Source organism: Anolis sagrei, chromosome 8 (assembly GCF_037176765.1).
Source record: "Anolis sagrei isolate rAnoSag1 chromosome 8, rAnoSag1.mat, whole genome shotgun sequence".
Lineage (NCBI taxonomy): Eukaryota > Metazoa > Chordata > Lepidosauria > Squamata > Dactyloidae > Anolis > Anolis sagrei.
The window spans coordinates 26,782,764-26,802,403 of record NC_090028.1 but is presented as its reverse complement, the minus strand read 5'-3'; the positions used below and the strand labels follow the sequence as shown (position 1 = coordinate 26,802,403).

The 19,640-nt window shown below is 42.1% G+C and overlaps 1 protein-coding gene across 1 annotated transcript; it reads right to left on the bottom strand.

Moving 5' to 3' along the window:
• Window positions 1-68: 68 nt before the first annotated feature.
• CTU2 (cytosolic thiouridylase subunit 2) lies at window positions 69-19,614 on the bottom strand. The gene is made up of 15 exons (XM_060788113.2): window positions 19,495-19,614; window positions 16,541-16,615; window positions 15,890-15,968; window positions 15,719-15,778; window positions 14,181-14,241; window positions 13,966-14,075; window positions 12,548-12,849; window positions 10,320-10,455; window positions 9,274-9,405; window positions 6,410-6,501; window positions 4,822-4,910; window positions 3,075-3,213; window positions 1,886-1,955; window positions 614-672; window positions 69-279 (listed from the first exon to the last, which is right to left on the bottom strand). The coding sequence occupies exons 1-15, from the start codon at window positions 19,605-19,607 to the stop codon at window positions 219-221; spliced, it is 1,578 nt and encodes a 525-aa protein (XP_060644096.2). The 5' UTR covers window positions 19,608-19,614; the 3' UTR covers window positions 69-218.
• Between the last annotated feature and the right edge of the window lie 26 nt (window positions 19,615-19,640).

Here is a 19,640-nt window from a genome sequence, read left to right as displayed (position 1 = left end):
TCCTTTTTCTCTAGCATCACCATCCCAAATCCATGCCACCTTGAGCCTAAGCAATGTGCCAACTACAATGAGATTCAAAATAATTTACTTGCATTCAAAAGCATACTAAAACTCAGCAAGGAAGAACAGCTCTCAGCCCTGGTAAGTGGTGCCTCGAGCTGTGCTCTGTCTCATTTGTCCCAAACCCAGAAAAAATCATAAAAGAGGCAGATTGGTGTTTAAGATGTCTCGGGGTCCTCTTCAAGCAAAAACTCCTGGATTTCCCGCTTCATTGCAGCCCTGCAGAAACAGAGAAGGCATGGACCGAGATTGTATTTGACGCCACAGGAAAAGAGACTGCAAACTACAAGATAAAGAAATTCTAACTAAATATTAGAAAAAACTTCTTGGAAGTTTAGAGCTGTTTGAGCAGTGGGATGACCTTGGGAAGCCTTCTATTTGGACGTCTTTAAGCTTAGGTTGGATGAGCCTCTTTTAGGCTTGCTTTATTTGTATGGCAGAATGAGGTTGGACCAGATGGCCCCGCAGGTCTCTGAGTGCTAAGACCCTGTGATTCTGTCACAGTCCCTCAATTCATTAATTAATTCATTTGTAATAAAATTCTGGCTCCTACCTGCACTGCCGATGCTCAGCTTCAGACTGGATGTACGGCGGGAGGGACTCCAAGCAGTTCTGCAAAGAAGGGATACTTTCTGAAGTAAACAGAACTCCCAACACCAGAGGACTAAAAAAGGATGAAGTACTTCCCATCAGTTTGGTGAAACCAAGATGGAAGTTGGAAAGGCCTTTCCCCTCCCTTATGAAGGACTGCAAAGCAGCACCTTCCTAATGCAATCTTCATTGGACTTTATTCCATGGCTGACTAAACTATAGGTGGAAATTGTAATTATCCAGATGTTCAATATGTTGTCAAAGGTTTTCCAGGCCGGAATTACTGAGTTACTGTGAGTTTTCCAGGCTGCATTCTATCGTATCTCATAGAATCAGAGTTGGAAGGGACCTCATGGGCCATCCAGTCCAACCCCCTGCCAAGAAGCAGGAAAATTGCATTCAAAACACCCCTGACAGATGACCATCATCTCTCTAATCTGTCAATATCATCTTGAATCCTGCTCCTGTCTTCTGGAGTATTGGCTATCCCTCCCAATTTGGTGTCATCTGCTAATTTGATGATCATGCCTACTAACCCTTCATCTCCTTCTATTTATTTATTTATTTACTTTATATGCCGCCTTTCTCACCCCGAAGGGGGGACTCAGAGCGGCTTACAAGATATATATACATACAATATATTAAATTATTAGCATAGTACAATAGAGAGATGATTGGCCAAAACTATCTCCAAAAACTCCAAAATCGGGACAGTAAAGAAAAAACAGGAATTCCAGGCAAGAGAAAATCAGAGCCAGTTAACACCTACTAACAGTGAATTTCCCCAGGCAGGAAACAGCCAAGCCTTCAAGCAGCAAGGCTATTCTTCCACAGATATATAAACCTTACCAACTTAGTTTCCAACAGACCTCACAACTCCTGAGGATGCCTGCCATAGATGTGGGCAAAATGTCAGAAGAGAATGCTTCTGGAACATGGCCAGACTGCCCAGAAAACTCACAGCAACCCAGATCCAGATGTTAGGCGTCCATTCCCATAATTCCACACCACTGAGCAGATGAGAGCTGCAATCCAGGCAAAGCAAGAGGACTGCCAAGCCACCACCAGAGGGTTGAACTAGATGACCTTTACAGATCCTTCCATATCTATGATTTCAAAGCAACCCAAATGCAACTGAGAAAGCTAGATCTACGCTTCCAGGGAGATTGTGGGATACTTCAATATTAGAAGTAGGATACCCCAGAAGTTATCAAATGTTCTGTCTCTTCCTTACCATATCTTTGGCGGTCAGGCGGCAGCTGTAGCAGAGGAATGCGAGGATCTGCGTATGAGGGGAAGAGTCCCTGCGGAAGAAACCAAACCGGCATTCAGTGCCTCATCCTCAGGCCACTCAAGAACCACAATCTGGTAATTCTATAGGAGAAAGTACTGTCATCTAAGGGCTTGGATTCCAAAATCTGATTCAAGTCCCTTGAACCACAGGGCTGACAACCCACAGGCAAGCCCCACCATTATATACAATGGCACAATTAAATATATCAAACTGCAAAAATAAAAGATTTTCTTTTGAAATTCAACATTATATTTTCCAGACATGGATGGCTGAATACGTGAATGCAGAATCCATAGATGTGGAGAGCTGGCTCTATTTGTGAAGGATGTAGACTGAAGAAAGGGCTAAGAAAGGGCGCATTTGGTGGGAACGAGAGACAGGGCCTTCTCTGTGGTGGCCCCTCAGCTATGGAACTCTCTCCCTCTTGTCCTTCAGGAGGCTAGTGAAATCCTGGTTATGGAACGAAGCATTCCCAGAACAATGGCTGAGACTGGTTACAGACCAAAGTGAGTGACCACATATGCGGACTGAGTTGAACATGATTTTACCTTGGCGATTTGGTATATATGTATTTTATCTATATGTATTTTAATCTTGTACTGTTGTATGATGTTTTAACTTGTATTAGTAGCATTAAATCCTTGCTGTAAGCCGGTCTGAGTCCCTCTACGGAGGTGAGAAGATCGGGATATAAAAGTTTTAAATAAATAAATAAATTATACGAGAGGCATTCATTAAAGATTTCCCCTGACCCACTTCTATTGATCACAGGATGCTGAAACTGCCCATGTGTAATGATAGAAGTCTCTATAGGTTACGTGCCAATTTACAAAGGTCTTGATGTGACAGGTGCGGAAGTGGTGTGAGGTTTGAGAATGGACCAAATGGAAGACAGAGCAGTCAGTCCTCAAGTTCCTTTCCTTGAAAGGCTGCACACCAAAGGAGATGTTCGATGAGATGAAAGAGGTTTGTGGTGATGCTTCCCCATCATATGATGCAGTCAAGGACTGGCATCATCAATTCCAATGTGGTCAGACTTCAGTGCAAACAGCTCCAATTCCAAGGCAGCCCCACTCTGCTCTTGATGAACACTAGAAAAGTTGCAATACAAAAGTCTGCTTCTCCTTACCTGGTGACCCTAGGGCTTTGGCAGCACCCTGCTTGGTCCCCAGTCCCACCGCAGCAGCCATCCGCACCAGGAGACGGAGAGGTCTTCTTCTTGCAGAGTTGTTCGGACAACAGTGTCGACTGCAAGGAAGAGCCATCCACTGTAAGGAGAGCAGAGTTACCAAGCGAAGCAGCCACCTCTTCCCTGAGAAGTTAATGCTCAGGAGTAAAAAGAGGCAGCTGAGGTTGAGAAACAACTTTGGTATCTACATTCCAAATGGGTTTGCACACTTCTTCTACTCTTCAACACAAAATTGGGGTGCTATAATACTATCAGAAGGTTTGTATAGTCCAACCCCACCATGCAGCCATACGTAACCAAAGCGTGTCCTGAGAGACGCCCTGCTGAAAGGCTTCCAGAGATGGGGATCCCATCATCCCCCAAGGACAGTAAACTCCACTGGCAAACCACTGTTACAGTAAGCTGAGATCTCTTGTCATTTGAATCCAATGTGGATTGTATCAGAAATATTAAAAATTAAGTATTTTTAATTACAAAAATGTGAATCAAGCACTGAAAGGGTTAAATGGCTGCAATGACTCAGCAAAAGCTGTAATTCTATATAAACAGGTGTGCCTGTAGCTTAATTGACCTCAGTCTGTGAGAGGTCTGTGGGAGAAGGGCCTCAGTGTTAGTAGGCCTCAGTCTGAGAGAGGCCTCAGTGAGAAAAAGGCCTCAGTATGAGGTAGGCCTCAGTGAGAGACAGGCCTCAGTGTGTTAGTAGGCTTCAGTCTGAGAGAGCCCTCAGTTTGAGATGGCCTCAGTGGGAGAAAGACCTCAATATGAGGTAGGCCTCAGTGTTAGTAGGCCTCAATATGAGGAAGGCCTCAGTCTGTGAGAGGTCTCTGTGGGAGAAGGGCCTCAGTGTGTTAGTAGGCCTCAGTCTGAGAGAGCCCTCAGTGTGAGATGGCCTCAGTATGAGGTACGCCTCAGTGAGAGAAAGGCCTCAGTGGGAGATAGGCCTCAGTATGAGGAAGGCCTCAGTCTGTGAGAGGTTTCTGTGGGAGAAGGGCCTTGGTGTGTCAGTACATCTCAGTATGAGAAGGAGCCCCCGATGGCACAATGGGTTAAACCTCTGTGCGGGCAGGACTGAAGACCGACAGGTTGGAGGTTCGAATCTGGGCAGAGTGAGGATGAGCTCCCTCTGTTAGCTCCAGCTCCCTATGCGGGGACATGAGAGAAGCCTCCCATAAGGATGGTAAAGCATCTGGGCATCCCCTGGACAACATCTTTGCAGATGACCAATTCTCTCATACCAGAAACGAATTGCAGTTTTTAAATCGCTCCTGACATGAAGAGAAAAAAAAGGATGAGAAGGCCTCAATGTTAGCTTGTCTCTGCCTGAGAGAGCCCTCAGTATAAGAGGCCTCATTGAGAGAAAGGCAACAGTGTGAGGCAGGCTTCAGTTTCAGTAGGCCTCAGTATAAGAACGCCTCAGTGTGAGAGGAAGCTCCAGTCTGAAGGCTGCTGTGCGTAAAAAGCTACTATGTGAAGATCCGGTGTAACTAGTGTGATAGATGGTGCTAAAGCTAGGAGCCACAGTTCAAATGCACCTGGAAGGTGGCAGAATTCCCACCCCTTGAATAAACTCTGGAGAGTTCAAAAAGAGGCAACTACTACTGATCCAAGGGTTCTTCTCTATTTGGGACTAAGGATAGGATGTAGGCTATTGTTCTGTTATTCCTGCTGCTTCCAAGGCCATTCTTACCAACATTTGTGTCCAGCGAACAGAGGCAGAAGAGGCATTGGGCCGGTTCTGAAAGTCCCCCAGTGTCACCAGAGAGCTTCTCCCCTGTCCTGTGGAAAAGACCAGTCAAAGCAACATTACTGTCATTTTCTCTTTTAACGCTGAGGCAGAATTCACATTTCAGAGAATATCTCAGATGCTGCTTCCTACATTTTAGCTCAAAGCTTTCCAAACTGTACGTTGGGACATGGTGGGTCCCCACCCCATCCCCACCAACAAAGGCAGCACCAAGGAGAAGGAAGAAGATGGGACCCCCAAAGGGCAACTAGTGCAACTCCCTTTAGCCAGACAGGAAGAGACAGTAAAAGCCCTCCTAACAGATGGCCATCTAGTTCAAAAACCAACAGCGGAGACTCCACTAGACTCCAAAGAAGTCTATACTTCACTAGAGTTGGAAGAGGCCCCCAAAACGGCATGTAGTCCAACCCCCTCCAGCCCTAGATTACCATTAAGCCTCAGCTCCGCCCACTCCTCTCCCCCCTCCCCTTGCTGGAGCCACCCTCCTCCCCCCACCTCTGCTTCCCCACTGGCATGGGGCTCTCACCCGGTTGCCTGAGAAACAGCAACCAGGAAGAAGCCCCGGCAGAAGCTGCCTTGACAGCCCTCTCCGGCCCCGAAGAAGCCCCGGCGCCCTCTCCTCACCACTCACCAGCACCACTTCGGGGCTCTTCACCAGCCACACACATGCCTGTCTGTAACTCAGCAGCTCAAGTCTGTGGCAGCATATTCAGTGTTCCTTCGCTACTTGTATTTTACATTAGTTTTTTTTTTTTTTAAGTTTTTATTTTATGACATTAAAAAGACACACAAAAACGACTGCACATACAAACAGCTAATTACCGACACAATACAGTACAAACGAGGTACAAATACGAATAAACAAATACGCTAAAAATTGGCCAACCTCAGTTGGCCGGACCTCCTCTCTCCCACTCTAGTAGATCTTCTCTTAGTTTTCGTTTATGGTCTACGTTTGTAAATTAAAGTGTATGTATTTTCTCTGATGTTTGGTTCTAGTATAGGTTTGTTAAACAGTGTCCTTCTTACTTTAAGAACTTTCATGCATCATTTCTCTTTATTTCTCGCTGGCTCGTTTTTCTCTCAAGCTTCCCAGTTTCTAGTTAATTTTTTTTTTTTAATTATTATTATTATTATCTTGCTCCTTTTCATGATCTGTATTAATTTGTTCTTTAGAGTGTTGTTAAGTATAAAAACAGAGGTTTTATCTGGATATTTGCATCGAATCTTTTGGTTTGCGGGGTAGTTCACTTAGGAACGACTATACTCTATATTTAGGTCTATGTATTTACCAACAGTGTACGACAGTTAGGGCTATGGCTGTGGGGGGTGGTGGTGGTATTAACCCATTTATAGTTTTAGCTTTTTTACATTAGTTTTTTTGAAAAACCGCAAAACAGCGAGTCCACTGGAAACGAACCGCGAAGTAGCGAGGGAACACTGTACTAGCAAACCAGAGGTTAAACCGACCCCTTATAAGACTTCCATAACACACATATATTATATATAATCAAATGTATATACAGTTTACCGATAGACAGTGCTGACCGTGGAGGGGAACTCCGACTGCAGCTTGTACAGGAAACTTTCAATCAGCCGGTGAATGCTGGCTCTCTCAGATGCCTGGAGCAGAGAGTTGAGAGGCCATAAATAACTCCAGAATAGTATCCTGACAAATTTTATGTTGCTGTCAACATGTCCCATTATTATCGTATTTTTTTCTTATTCCTCCTCATGTTGCATCTTTTTCATTTGATGTTTGATCAGACACTTCATTTTAAGACAGATATGGACAGGTTGGTGCAGGTTCAGAGAAGGATGATAAAAAGTATGGAGACCACAACTTGGGAGGAAAGGTTGAGGGGAGTTGCACATCTTGGAGAAGAGACTGCTGAGGGATGGTAGTACTGCACTATTTGAATATCTTTAGAGTTGCCCCAGAGATTAAGAAACAGGTCAGTTCTCTGCTGGGACAGGTCTAATGGGTTTAAAAAAATTTTTTAAAATTATTTTATCATAGTTCAATACATTTGTTATACATTGTTTATTTTACAGCAGATGCATATTATTCAATACAGCATACCATACTTTAACTTTTGGCATCTGCTTATACATATTATCTATCTCTCACCACTGCGCTCCCCTCCCCCCCCCCCCCCCAAGCCACAGCTTTTACATATCATCTGTCCAAAATTTCAATTCCTCTTGTGGAGGTAATTTTCCTTCTTTATTTTTAAATCCCTTTTCTCCAAACATCATCAAAATCACTTTGTTTCCATATACCTCTTTTAACTTTTAATATACATGTCAGCTTATCATTTACTGCCAATTTCCACACTTCCTTGTACCACTCTATTTGTGTATTTATTTCTCTTTTCCAATTCCTTACTATAAGCAGTCTTGCTATTGTTAATAAGTTTGTTATTGCATCTTTATCCACTTTTTTCAATTGTTTATTATTATATAATGATAACAAGGCCATACTGGGACTTCTTTCTGTTTTAATGTTCATTATATCTTCTATTTCTCTAAATACTTTTCCCCAAAAATTATGTACATATTTACATTGCTGCCACCACACACACACACACACACACACATGTTCCTGATTCTTGGTATCCTCTCCAGCAGTTTCTTGAGTAGTTTTTATTTATATGTGCTATTCTTACTGGTGTTAGGTACCATTTCCATATTAACTTATAGTAATTTTCTTTAACTTGTATTGATAATTTTTTTAGATGTCTTTGTCTCCATAATTGTTGCCACTCTGTTTCATTTATTTTTGTCCCTAAATCTTCTTCCCAGACCTCCTCGAGGATGTTGTTTTTTGTTTTTCCTTCCTTTATTTCAATAATTATCTTATATACTTTACTAGTTATTCCTTTTAAATTTTCATGCTCCTCTACAGCCCTTCCATTTTGTATTATTTGTTCAAATTGGTTAAGCTTACTTCCATTTTTATTATTTTTTACCCAGTTTTTAAACCATTATTCTAATTGTATACAATGGAACCATGTCAATTTTATTTCTCTAAATCTTTCCATAATTATTTCCTTCTCCATTCCAACCTTTATCCAATCCCTTATTTTGTCTATTTTTTTCCCTTAACGTTTTATCCATTATTTTATTTTTTTAATGGAAAATTCTTTTCCATTATAACTGAACTATCCACTATTAACATTCTCCTATATTTGTTCCATACTTCTGATATATTGCTCAACATTGGGTTTCTAATTTCCCTAGTTAGGTCTAATGCAGGGGTCCTCAAAATAAGGCCCAGGGGCTGGATACAGCCCTCCAAGGTCATTTATCCGGCCCTCGCTCAGGGTCAATCTAAGTCTGAAACGACTTGAAAGCACACAACAACAACAATCCTATCTCATCAGGCAAAAGCAGGCCCACACTTCCCATTGAAATACCAATAAATTTATATTTATTAAGATTGTTCTTCATTTTAATTATTATATTGTTTTTAAGTGGGTTTTTTTTTTGCACTACAAATAAAGTATGTGCAGTGTGCGTAGGAATTCATTCACGTTTTTTTCAAATTATAATCTGGCCCTCCAACAGTTTGAGGGATTGCTACCTGACCCTCTGATTAAAATGTTTGAGGACCCCTGGTCTAATGGGTTTAAGTTATAGGAGGGTGGGTGTCAACTGAACTCTAAAGTGGATTTCTTGATAGCAAGAAGCATCTGGCAATGAAACCAAATGTTTACAGAGATTATCAGGTCTTCTTTTCTGGACATCTCCCACCTGGATATGCCTTAGCATTGAGCAGGTGAAGCAGGAACCTGGGCCCAACTGTCCATGGGGTTCCTTCCAACTCTAAGAGTGCCCGGCTGTACAATCTAATTTCCTCAATGGCAAGATGGGAAAGAAAGGCAGCTTTCATGCCAGAAGGAGGCTAAGGTCTATATCAGGAGTCCTCAGACTTTTTAAACAGAGGGCCAGGTCACAGTCCCTCAAACTGTTGGAGGGCTGGATTATAATTTGAAAAAAACATGAATGAATTCCTATGCACACTGCACATATCTTATTTGTAGTGTAAAAAAACACTTAAAACAATACAATAATTAAAATGAAGAGCAATTTTAACAAATATAAGCTTATTAGAATTTCAATGGGAAGTGCTTTTGGCTGATGAGATAGGATTGTTGTTGTTGTTGTGTGCTTTCAAGTTGTTTCAGACTTAGGTTGACCGTGAGCGAGGGCCGGGTAAATGACCTTGGAGGGCCGTATCCGGCCCTTGGGCCGTAGTTTGTGGACCCCTGGTCTATATCATCACCTTCTCCCCTGGAGTCATGGAGGGACCTGTGGGCACCCAACAAGGACTTTGGATGACAACTGATCCTCTGTTCTGCTAAAGGAAATGCCAAACCATAGCCCTCTTACCTTGGTGTCCAGTGCAGGTATGAAGACGGAGGGCACGCCAAAGAGGCGGTTGTAGAAGGCAATCTCTTTGGCAGGGTACTCCCGCATTGGGCGCAGGAATAGCACATCACCGTACCGGTTGTCCGAGAAGCCCTTTTGAAGAGGGGAGCAGAATAGGAGGTGATAAATAAGAATGGAGAGAAATCCCAGAACAATTGTCACCTGTCTTTACACAAAGACCAAAAGTAAATTGGTCCCATTTCTGCCTTGCCTCTCCTCCCAACGTCATTCCCTTCTCCAAACTTTCCTGTCTTCTCATTATGTGGCCAAAGGACTTCATCTTTGCCTCTAATATCCTTCCCTCCAGTGATAAGAAGAAAATATAAGCTATAAGTTACCCTGTCAGGAGACTGAGAAATAATTGCATTTTAAAAGTGAAGAAAGTTACCAAACCATGTTGGCATAAGACAAGCCATTCTGAATGTTATATAGTAACAGTTTTATTCATTCATAAGCCAGTTGTATCAATATCCAGGAAGTACTGTGAAGAAAAATACTGTGTAACCAATACGCTTTAAGTGCCTGAGAATCCATAAATAAACATTTCTTTGTTCTATTACTACATTAAAGACTTGTGTCACATTACTGAATTAAAGATATATTCCAGGAAGACGGCTGAAGATCATATTGGAGCTGAATACAGTACAGTATTTGGTTACACATTTTGAAGTGACACATACAAACATTTTAAAGTGAAAACATACAAACAAAACAGATATAATATAATAAAAGGTGTTGGTGTCATCACACAGGGGGTTGGACGAGGTGGCCCATGTGGTCTCTTCCAACGCTATGATTCTATTATTTTTGCCTTGAATGAAAACTATGGTGTCAACTTATGCACAACCTCCTTAGACTGGGAGAAATCATGGTACTCAGCACAAAGTCTGAGCCCTCTCCAACCTAAATGCAGCTTGTTATCCTATTTCTTCTTTTGTTGCCTTTTCTTTGTAATCATGCTTCAAACATCCCTCCTCCACACATACACACACACTTGCATTATTTACCGTATCTGCAGCAAGAAAGGCCCCACGTCCTAGGCAGAGGTTGGTTAGGAGCTTGACTGCCACACGGGTGCAGCTGTCTCCCATCATCACCTTGCTGTATCCATTTGTCCGCGCCACATGGAGGATGAGGTGGGTCCTGAAAAAGAGGAGGATCAAAGCCAAATGCTAAACCATTCAGCTTTCTCTCAAAGCAATCAGCACATCAGAGCTTGGAAAAGTTCCTAACTGGGGGATTCTGGGAGTTGTAGTCCAAAAAGTACTTTACCTAAAACACAGAATCTCCTAATAGTCAAAGTAACAGGATGGTTTCGGAGGGGGTTTGCTATTGCCTTCCTCTGAGGATGAGAGAAATTAAGTTTACTAAGTACATACATCAGACATGTCTTTCTACAGCGAGCTACAATTCAGGAAGAACACAAAGAACTAGTCAAAACTGAAAGCCTCTACACATCTGCTTATCTTCTCTTGCTGAGACTGGCAACTCCCTTCTGTTCTCAGCAAGAACAAACCTTATCTTACTTTTTCAAGTTCACTTAATCACAGCCTCAAAGTATAAACATTTCTGCATGGCATTTTCAATTCACAGTGGCATCCATCTTTGTAATACATAGAAACACATTGAAAAACACATACATAACTAAATTAATCCTGACAAAATCAGCACCCCATGGCACCACATCAAAACATAAATATACAATTTAACAGCAATATAAAACAATATAAAACGGTATAAAACAGTATAAAACAATATAAAAATAATCAAGCCTCCTGCATATAATCCTGTTGTGTACTTACTAAATGTATGTTCTGATGTGCAGCTTTTTCTCATTTACTCTATGTTTTCCTGATAAGTTGTGGGGGGAATTGCAGAACCCCACATGATCTGCTCTGAGAAGAGCACAGAGCTCAGACTCCATTTTAGACATCATTCTTTGGGACTGCCCAAACACTTGCCTGCTGTTGATTGTAAAAGAGATATCCTGTGCCTTCTGCACACAGAAGCTATCTTAAAAATATCTGACAATGGACTGATAAGTTGTATACTTTTGAGTGCTCAAAACATGAAGTTGTGAGTAAACCAAATATGTTACATTTACTGAAGTCTATTTCATTTTTGTCTCTTGAGTGCACGACATAAAACAAGTTGTTTTATGAGAGAACAGATATATTTTTGGGCACTGAAAAAAACTTCTGAAGCATTGATATTTTTTGCACTGGCATATTCTCAGTTTTCCTAACAGATCATAAATAAAAGGTTTTTCAGTCTAACAACTGAAAGCCAAACTTTCAGTTGTTAAGACTGAATAACACAATCTAACAACTTTTTTTTTGTCGAGTCAGGAGAAATTGCAAGTTGCTTCTGGTGTGAGAGAATTAGCCATCTGCAAGGACGTTGCCCTGGGGACGCCCGAATGTTTTATCATCCTTGTGGGAGGCTTCTCTCATGTCCCCGCATGAGGAGTTGGAGCTGATAGAGGGAGCTCATCTGTGCTCTCCCCAGATTTAAACCTGCAACCTGTTGGTCTTCAGTCCTGCCACCACAGGGGTTTAACCCACTGCGCCATCGGGGGCTCCTGGTCTAACAACTGAAAACAACTGAACTGGTTAATAAGCTGCAATAAATCACTGCTAACTGAAAGATGGCAAGTTCGAAGCCCGAACTGGGGTTGAATGTCCAACTGTTAATAGCTGTTTTAAAAAAAGGTGTTAAAAAAATTGCCCAGCTTAATGTCGACTTAAGCAGTTCGAAAACAGCTGTGAGTGGAGAAATTAGAGACTGCTTAAAGCAGGGAGGCTAATGTATGACACCATAAAAATGCTGAAGAGCAAGGAGGAAATACTACGATCAAAAAAGGCTCGGCATCATAGTGAACGAAGCGACAGTTCCCCCTATGGCCAAATCAAGCAACCTCCAGGATCCAAAGTGGAAGAACTGCTGAATGGCCTCTATCTGTCTGTATGTCTTGTATGTCAAAAATAACATTGAATGTTTGCCGTGCATATGTGTATTGTGATCCGCCCTGAGTCCCCTTCGGGGTGAGAAGGGTGGAATATAAATACTGTAAATAAATAAATTGCATTGCATAATTTTACATCTGGTTGTGTACAACTTGAGAAGATTCTACTCAAATGGGTTTTTGACTCTTCTATGAAAAGTCATGCTTTTCCAAAAGGTTATGATCTCCAAATGAGTTATGAATGCCATTTTCTAAAGTCCCTTTACTCACCGGAGGGTCTGCAATAATTCTTCTTTGGCCGTCAGAGTTTTCACAGTCTGAAAGAGATTGATCAGTTCCTCTGTATGGGAAACTGCGGGCACCTCCTTTCCTGGATCTGCAAACTCTTTTCGCCTTGAAGAGTCTTGCAGGTTAAGCTCTCCCTGCTGGTTCTTCAAAAAGAGTTCTCCAGCGTCTCTTTCCTTTTCACGCTGCTGTTTTATGAAGTCATCTACAGCTTCCTTATAGCTGTGGCTCTGGTCAGATATTTCATGGGAAACTGAGTGGAGGACAGAACTGGGAAGGTCAAACACCTGTAAAAGAGCACACCGAAGCCATGAGCATACGCTGCTACAAACACAGATTGATACTATATTGGCTAAGACAGAAATTAAAGGAGCATTAGGTCTTCCTTTACTCAATCATTTCACCTGCCTTCCACTTTACCAAGCATTATCACCTGTTTTCAGTGAACCATGGAGATATATATCGAAAACATCGGGTTTCGTTTTTTCTCTCTTACAGATTTGAGAAGCAAAAGATTTTAAGGAAAAGGTTATTAAGAGGGTAATGTATTGTTTACATTGTACTGTTTTCTTAAAGGGCTTTTTAACATGTTTGTTGTGACACAGCTGGAATCAGAGGGTGTTTCTGATGAGGATGATGGTTCAAGATGTCCCTGCTATAGATGTCCCTGCTATACAGTGAAGAAGAAGGACAGTTTCCCACAGCAAGGCCTGAGAGTGTAGACACTGAAGATAGCAGCCAGGAGCAGATTGACTCCAAAAGAGAAGATAGCTCTTTGCCTAGTTCCCGGCCTGATAATGAGCAAGCAGAAAAACAGGCTGCTAACGAGCAGATTGACCTTAATGAAACGAGAACGTTAAATAGGGCCACCCGGTTGGAATTCCGGGTCCGAAGGAGTGAAAGGATAGCAAACAAGAGGGAGGCCAGAGGTCAATGAAAGAGCCAAAAACCCAAACCTCTCAAACAGGAGGTTTGAGACCAGATCTTTGTCAAAGCAACTTTCGCGTTTACCTAAGGAATTTGCCTAAGCTAGGCTGGATTTACCTTGCTGTCTTTGTGTTCATGATTATAGGACTTTGTCATGTTCTTTTGAGTCTTGCTTTGCTGATGCCTATTGGATTATGCTTCAAGTACTATGTTAAACATTACTTTAGCTTTTAAGAACCTTTTACCTTTTACTCTTAATAAATCATAAAGACTACTGCCTGTGTGCAGTTTGGTGTTCTTCAGCAAGGTGATTCTACTCTGGGGTGCAACAATGTTTTTGTTTCTAGTGTTGTTAGTAATTGATAATCATGTAAGCTGCTTTGAGTCCCAGCTTCAGGAAACAAACAAAGTATAAATCAAGATAATGATAACAATAATAAAGCTGATACCAGCCACCAGGCCCCTTTTCACCTTACCTCTTCCAAATGCACCAAGTGATAGGGGAATCCAGTGGTTTGCAAGATCCTTTCCACTTCACTACAGATGTCCTCTCGAGCAGCCACGCTCTGTCCACACACAGCTCCTTCTATGAGGCAAGAAGGAAGATAATTTCACATCACGACATCACTGTCTTCATCTCTGGACTCAACCTTCATTATCCCAAAATGCTCTCCAAACAAGTGCCGCTTACCATCGATGTAGACGATTCCTGGCTTGAAGCGGAGTTTTTTGGCTGCTCCTTGACTCAGGCCCTGAAAGAAGAAAGCAGGGTACAGTTTTGGTTTGGTGAACTGAGAAACTGGACTTAAATGGTGGGTATTTCAGAATGAGAGAAAATCTACTCTCCTAAACACACCAAGAATCTATCTGTTGGATGAGTGGGCTTATTAACAAAAGACTCTCCCCATAAAAGTACAGCAGAGTAACTTATCAGCAACAGTGTGACCCAGCACCACTAGCCAAAAATGATAAGAACAAAAAACATACAGACCAATGTTATCTCTTCCAAAGGAGGCTTTTCTTTATCGCAAAATAATATGGTTGCACTATTTACAAGAACAAGTTCAATCTTCACACTGGAGCTTTACACACAAGGCCTTCGCATATTGAGGCTAACCTCACACTCTGAGGCCTATTCTCCCACTGAGGTGTTCTCTCACACAGAGAGGCTTCTCTCAGACTAACTAAGCAACAGGCATACCTGCTTATATTGAACTGCAGAATTGCTGAGGCATTGCATCCAATTATCCCTTTCAGTGCTTGACTCACATTTTTGTAATTAAAAATATCTAATTAATTTTTAATATTTCTGATGCTATCATACAACCATATTAACCAAGAAAAGCTTCAGGAAAATATAGTGATGACCCTGAGGTTGAACACTCCTGTTTTTCATGTTGTTATACCTAAAGTATAACTAATAACTGGCAAATAGAGGGGGAAAACATGGAGGCAGTGACAGACTTTGAATTTCTAGGCATGAAAATTAATACACATGCAGACTGAAGCCAGGAAATCAGAAAACATTTACTTCTTGGGAAGAGAGCAATGATTAATCTCAATAAAATAGAGAAGAGTAGAGAGATCACATTGGCAACAAAGGTCCACATGGCTAAAGCAATGGTATTTCCCATAGTAACTTGTGGATGTGAGAGCTTGACAATAGGGAAGGCTGAGTGAAGGAAGATAAGATGCTTTTGAACTGTGGTGTTGGAGGAAAATTCTGAGAGTGCCTTGGACTGCAAGATGATCAAACCAGTCCATCCTCCAGCAAGGAAAGTCCGGCTGCTCACTGGAGGGAAGGATATTAGAGGCAAAGATGATGTACTTTAGCCACATAATGAGAAAGCTTGGAGAAGAGAATGATGCTGGGGAAAATGGAAGGAAAAAAGATGTGCCAACCAAGCGCAAGGTTGGTGGATGTTATCCTTGAAGGGACTGGCTTAACCTTGAAGGAGCTGGGGATGACCACAGCCAACAGGGAGCTCTGGCCTGAGCTGATCCAGGAGGGCACCAAGAGTCAGAAGCCACTGAACGAATAAACAAAAACCAATACCTAAAGTAGTCAAAGCATTGGTTCCTAACATTATAGTATGATTTCCTCTGAAAAGCCACTCAGCCCCATGAAGGATTTTAAAATATATTATACTTGTTTTACTAATGATTATTTTGTAATGTACTGTTTTATTGCCCTGCAGCTTGATGCACTTGATCATTATAGGCAGATACCTCTTGCACTTGCCACACCATCGAACTTGAGGCAGGGCCACCCGAAAAAGCAAGGAGAACCTGAAGCACAGAAGGAAAGCAACCAATTAGGAGGAAAACGTGGATCAAGTTTCTTTCAGCTGAATTTTTCTCATCCCTTCTCCAAAAGAAGTAACCCCTCTAGATAATAACCTTTTCTCCAGGATAGATGCATCGATTTTTCCCAAGAGTGGCACGAAACTTGTGGATGTAATAATCCTTGAAACAGGTCCTGCAAAACAAAATAGGTAGATCATGCAATCGGATGGAAAGAAAAGCCAGGATCCTAAACACTTATCTCAATGGAAATAGGTAACTTTTTAAAATATCAAACACCTTGCAAGCCAAACCTGTGTCCCTGCTGTGGCAAGATATAGCAGCACGTCAGTTCTGTGTTCAGCTCATTTTTTTTTCTCATGATATTTAAGAGATTGGGGCATTATGCAGGGGCAAAATGGTCTTGTAATGAGTTTGACTCCTATTAAGTAGAATTTGGGGGTGAGGGGCTTCAAAGTAGAGCCTGGAAGATCTCATGATAACTACGGGTCACATCGTCCATCCTACACCTAGCAAACATCAAGACACCTGCTCATTACAATGTTCAGGGAGTGAAGTGGCATTGCAACTTCTTACACAGCTACCAGGAAATTAAACATGTTTGTTGAGGTCAGGATCACTTGCTCTTTTCATCTATCTGGAATCAGCAAGGGGTTCTTCCCCATCTAATAGCAATACTAGTGACGGACTGGGGTCTGACTGTTACTGTGCTGGGTTCTTATAGCAACAATTGACCACCACACTTACTTGCAAAAAGCGTCTCCAACACGAATGATTAACACCGGGGAACCTTCTTTGCACTTCATGCATTTCAAGGGGCGGCTGAGGAAAGAGAAAAACTGGGTTGGGAAGGGCTATGACAACATATAAAAATGTCTGCAAGCAAGAAGAATACTGAAGGGAACTCTCCGCCCATTACATTGTCTTTGTAAGGGATAAGGCAGACCACGGGAATTTCGGTTGACAGTTATCCACCATTTGAACATACCCAAAGCAGAGTATCTGGAATGTGGCCTTCAAACTGGAAAAACACATTCAAATCAATAGATAAACACTCAAAAAGGCCACCCAACTTAAATACTAGCCTCCATATATGGCAACACAATTTATTTGTGACGTATGGTCACAAATAAATGCAGCCTGGTTAAAATGGCAGCAAACTACGAGCATTCTTGTGACTCAAAAAAGCCTGAACAACTCAAGGCTAAGATCCACACTACAGTTGTCTGCCCATTAGCCTCCCTTCTACGGGGCAGAGTACAGGTCAACAACAAAGAAATGTGGAAAAGCCTTTAATACAATGGAAATGGTGAGATGGATACTTAGCTTGACACTTCTTGACCATGTGCCAAATGATGACATCCATCAAAAACTAGAAATAAAAGCAATCAGCAAAATAATGCAGGAAGCAAGACTATGGTAGTATGGCCGTGTCATGAGAAGAGAACCAACATCAGTAGCACAAACAACACTGCAACACTGCAGCTGTCCACATGATTGTAGGAAAATCACGTGGACAAAGGAAATTGTAGGAAAATCACGTGGATGCTGTCCCAGAAGGGGCATGGAAGTTTCTCCAGGCCTGCCCTTTATACCGTATATACTCGAGTATAAGCCGACCCGAATATAAGCTGAGGCACCTAATTTTACCACAAAAAACTGGGAAAATGTATTGAATCGAGTATAAGCCGAGGGTGGGAAATGCAGCAGCTACTAGTAAATTTCAAAATAAAAATAGATACTAATAAAATTATATTAATTTAGGCATTAGTAGGTTGGATGTTTTTGAATATTTACATAAAACTGTAATTCAAGATAAGACTCTCCAACTCTCATTAAACCATTATTCTAACCTTCTTCAATGTAAATATGCTTACATGTCCTCCAATAATAATATATAGAGTAAAATACTAATAATGGAGTAAATTAATAAATATAACAATAACAATAATAAATAGAGTAAAATAATAAATGTAATAATAACAACAATAATAAAATAATAAATGTAATAATAATAGTAATACTTTGGCCATCCCTCATTGGCCGAGTAGGACAGTCTTCCAGAATCAGAATTCTTGTGAGTCTGTAGGTGACTGTGGAGCCCTATTTTTGATCTGCATCTTCTCCCACAGTGAGGGCATTGGTTTCCAGGTGGAAAGCGGTCCTGGTCGGGGTTGGTTTGACGTGCCTTTCTCTTGGCACATTTCTCTCTTTCACCCTCCATTCGTGCCTCTTCAAATTCTATAGCACTGCTGGTCACAGCTAACCTCCAGCTGAAGCGCTCAACGGCCAGGGCTTCCCAGTTCTCAGTGTCTATGCCAGAGTTTTAAAGGTTGGCTTTGAGCCCATCTTTAAACCTTTTTTTCCTGCCCACCAACATTCCAATTTCCATTTTTGAGTTCGGAGTAGAGCAACTGCTTTGGGAGACGGTGGTCGGGCATCCGGACAACGTGGCCAGTCCAGCGGAGTTGATGGCGGAGGACCATTGCTTCAATGCTGGTGGTCTTTGCTTCTTCCAGCATGCCGACGTTTGTCCGCCTGTCTTCCCAAGAGATTTGCAGGATTTTCCAGAGGCAGCGCTGATGGAATCGTTCCAGGAGTTGCATGTGATGTCTGTAGACAGTCCACATTTTGCAGGCATATAGCAGGGTTGGGAGGACAATAGCTTTATATTATTATTATTATTATTATTATTAAACTTTATTTGTACCCTGCTAGCTTCTCCCAAAGGACTCGATGCGGCTTACAAAGGCCAAGGCCTCAACAACACAATAGCATAACAATACAATTCAAAGCAAATCAAAAACATTAAAGCAATAATAGTAAAAACAACAAAACAATACAGCATAACACAATAAAAACAGGGCTGGGCCAAGTAATGGGTACAGATTAAAAAGTGCTGGATGTGACAGATGATCTATCGGATTTCAAGGAAGTGCAGTGTGCAGAGAATCTTAAAGTTCTGATAAAGTGCTTCTGGGACTCTAATAAAGTGCTTACTGGAGTTTCCTACTCTGGAAAGGCACATCAGAACAGCCAGGTCTTCAATTTATAAACAAGCCCCTTGGTCTCCCTACGGATGTCCCGGTCCTCAAACACTCTCTGCTTCATTCGGAAAAATGCTGCACTCGCAGAGCTCAGGCAGTGTTGTATTTAATAATAAAAACAACAACAAAGTAAAATAATAAATAACATTGAGTCGAATATAAGCCGGGGGAGACTTTTTCAGCCTAAAAAAAGGACTGAAAAACTAGGCTTATACTTATAGGAGCCCCCGGTGGCGCAGTGGGTTAAAGCACTGAGCTGTTGAGCTTGTTGATCGAAAGGTCGCAGGTTCGATTCCAGGGAGCGGCGTGAGCTTCCGCTGTCAGCCCTAGCTTCTGCCAACCTAGCAGTTCGAAAACATGCAAATGTGAGTAGATCAATAGGTACCGGTCCGGCGGGAAGGTAACAGCGCTCCATGCAGTCATGCCGGCCACATGACCTTGGAGGTGTCTACGGACAACGCTGGCTCTTCGGCTTAGAAATGGAGATGAGCACCACACCCCAGGGTCAGACATGACTGGACTTAATGTCAGGGGACTACCTTTACCTTTACCTATACTCGAGTATATACAGTAATCAGGTGCCTTCAGGCTCCAATCTATTTCCGTTGGACTACAACTCCCATCTCCCACTGCTGCCTGGCTTGTGAAGCCTACCTTCTCCGGGGAGGCTTCCATAACTGCCCTCCGCCGCAGTCTCCTTCCTCAGCTTCGCACATTTCGACCACTTCCGCTTGAAAAGACTCCACTTCCGCTTGAAAGAGCAACATTTCCGGCGCGGACTTGAGACGTCACTTTGGCCA

Excerpts from the sequence above, each read along its gene's own strand:
- CTU2 (XM_060788113.2), bottom strand. The coding sequence starts at position 19,607 with ATGTTGCTCTTTCAAGCGGAAGTGGAGTCTTTTCAAGCGGAAGTGGTC. Across the intron at positions 9,406-10,319 it reads CCTTTCTTGCTGCAGATACG|GGCTTCTCGGACAACCGGTA; the intron begins GTAAATAATGCA and ends CCTCTTCAAAAG. Across the intron at positions 4,911-6,409 it reads ACGGTCAGCACTGTCTATCG|GACAGGGGAGAAGCTCTCTG; the intron begins GTAAACTGTATA and ends TCTTTTCCACAG.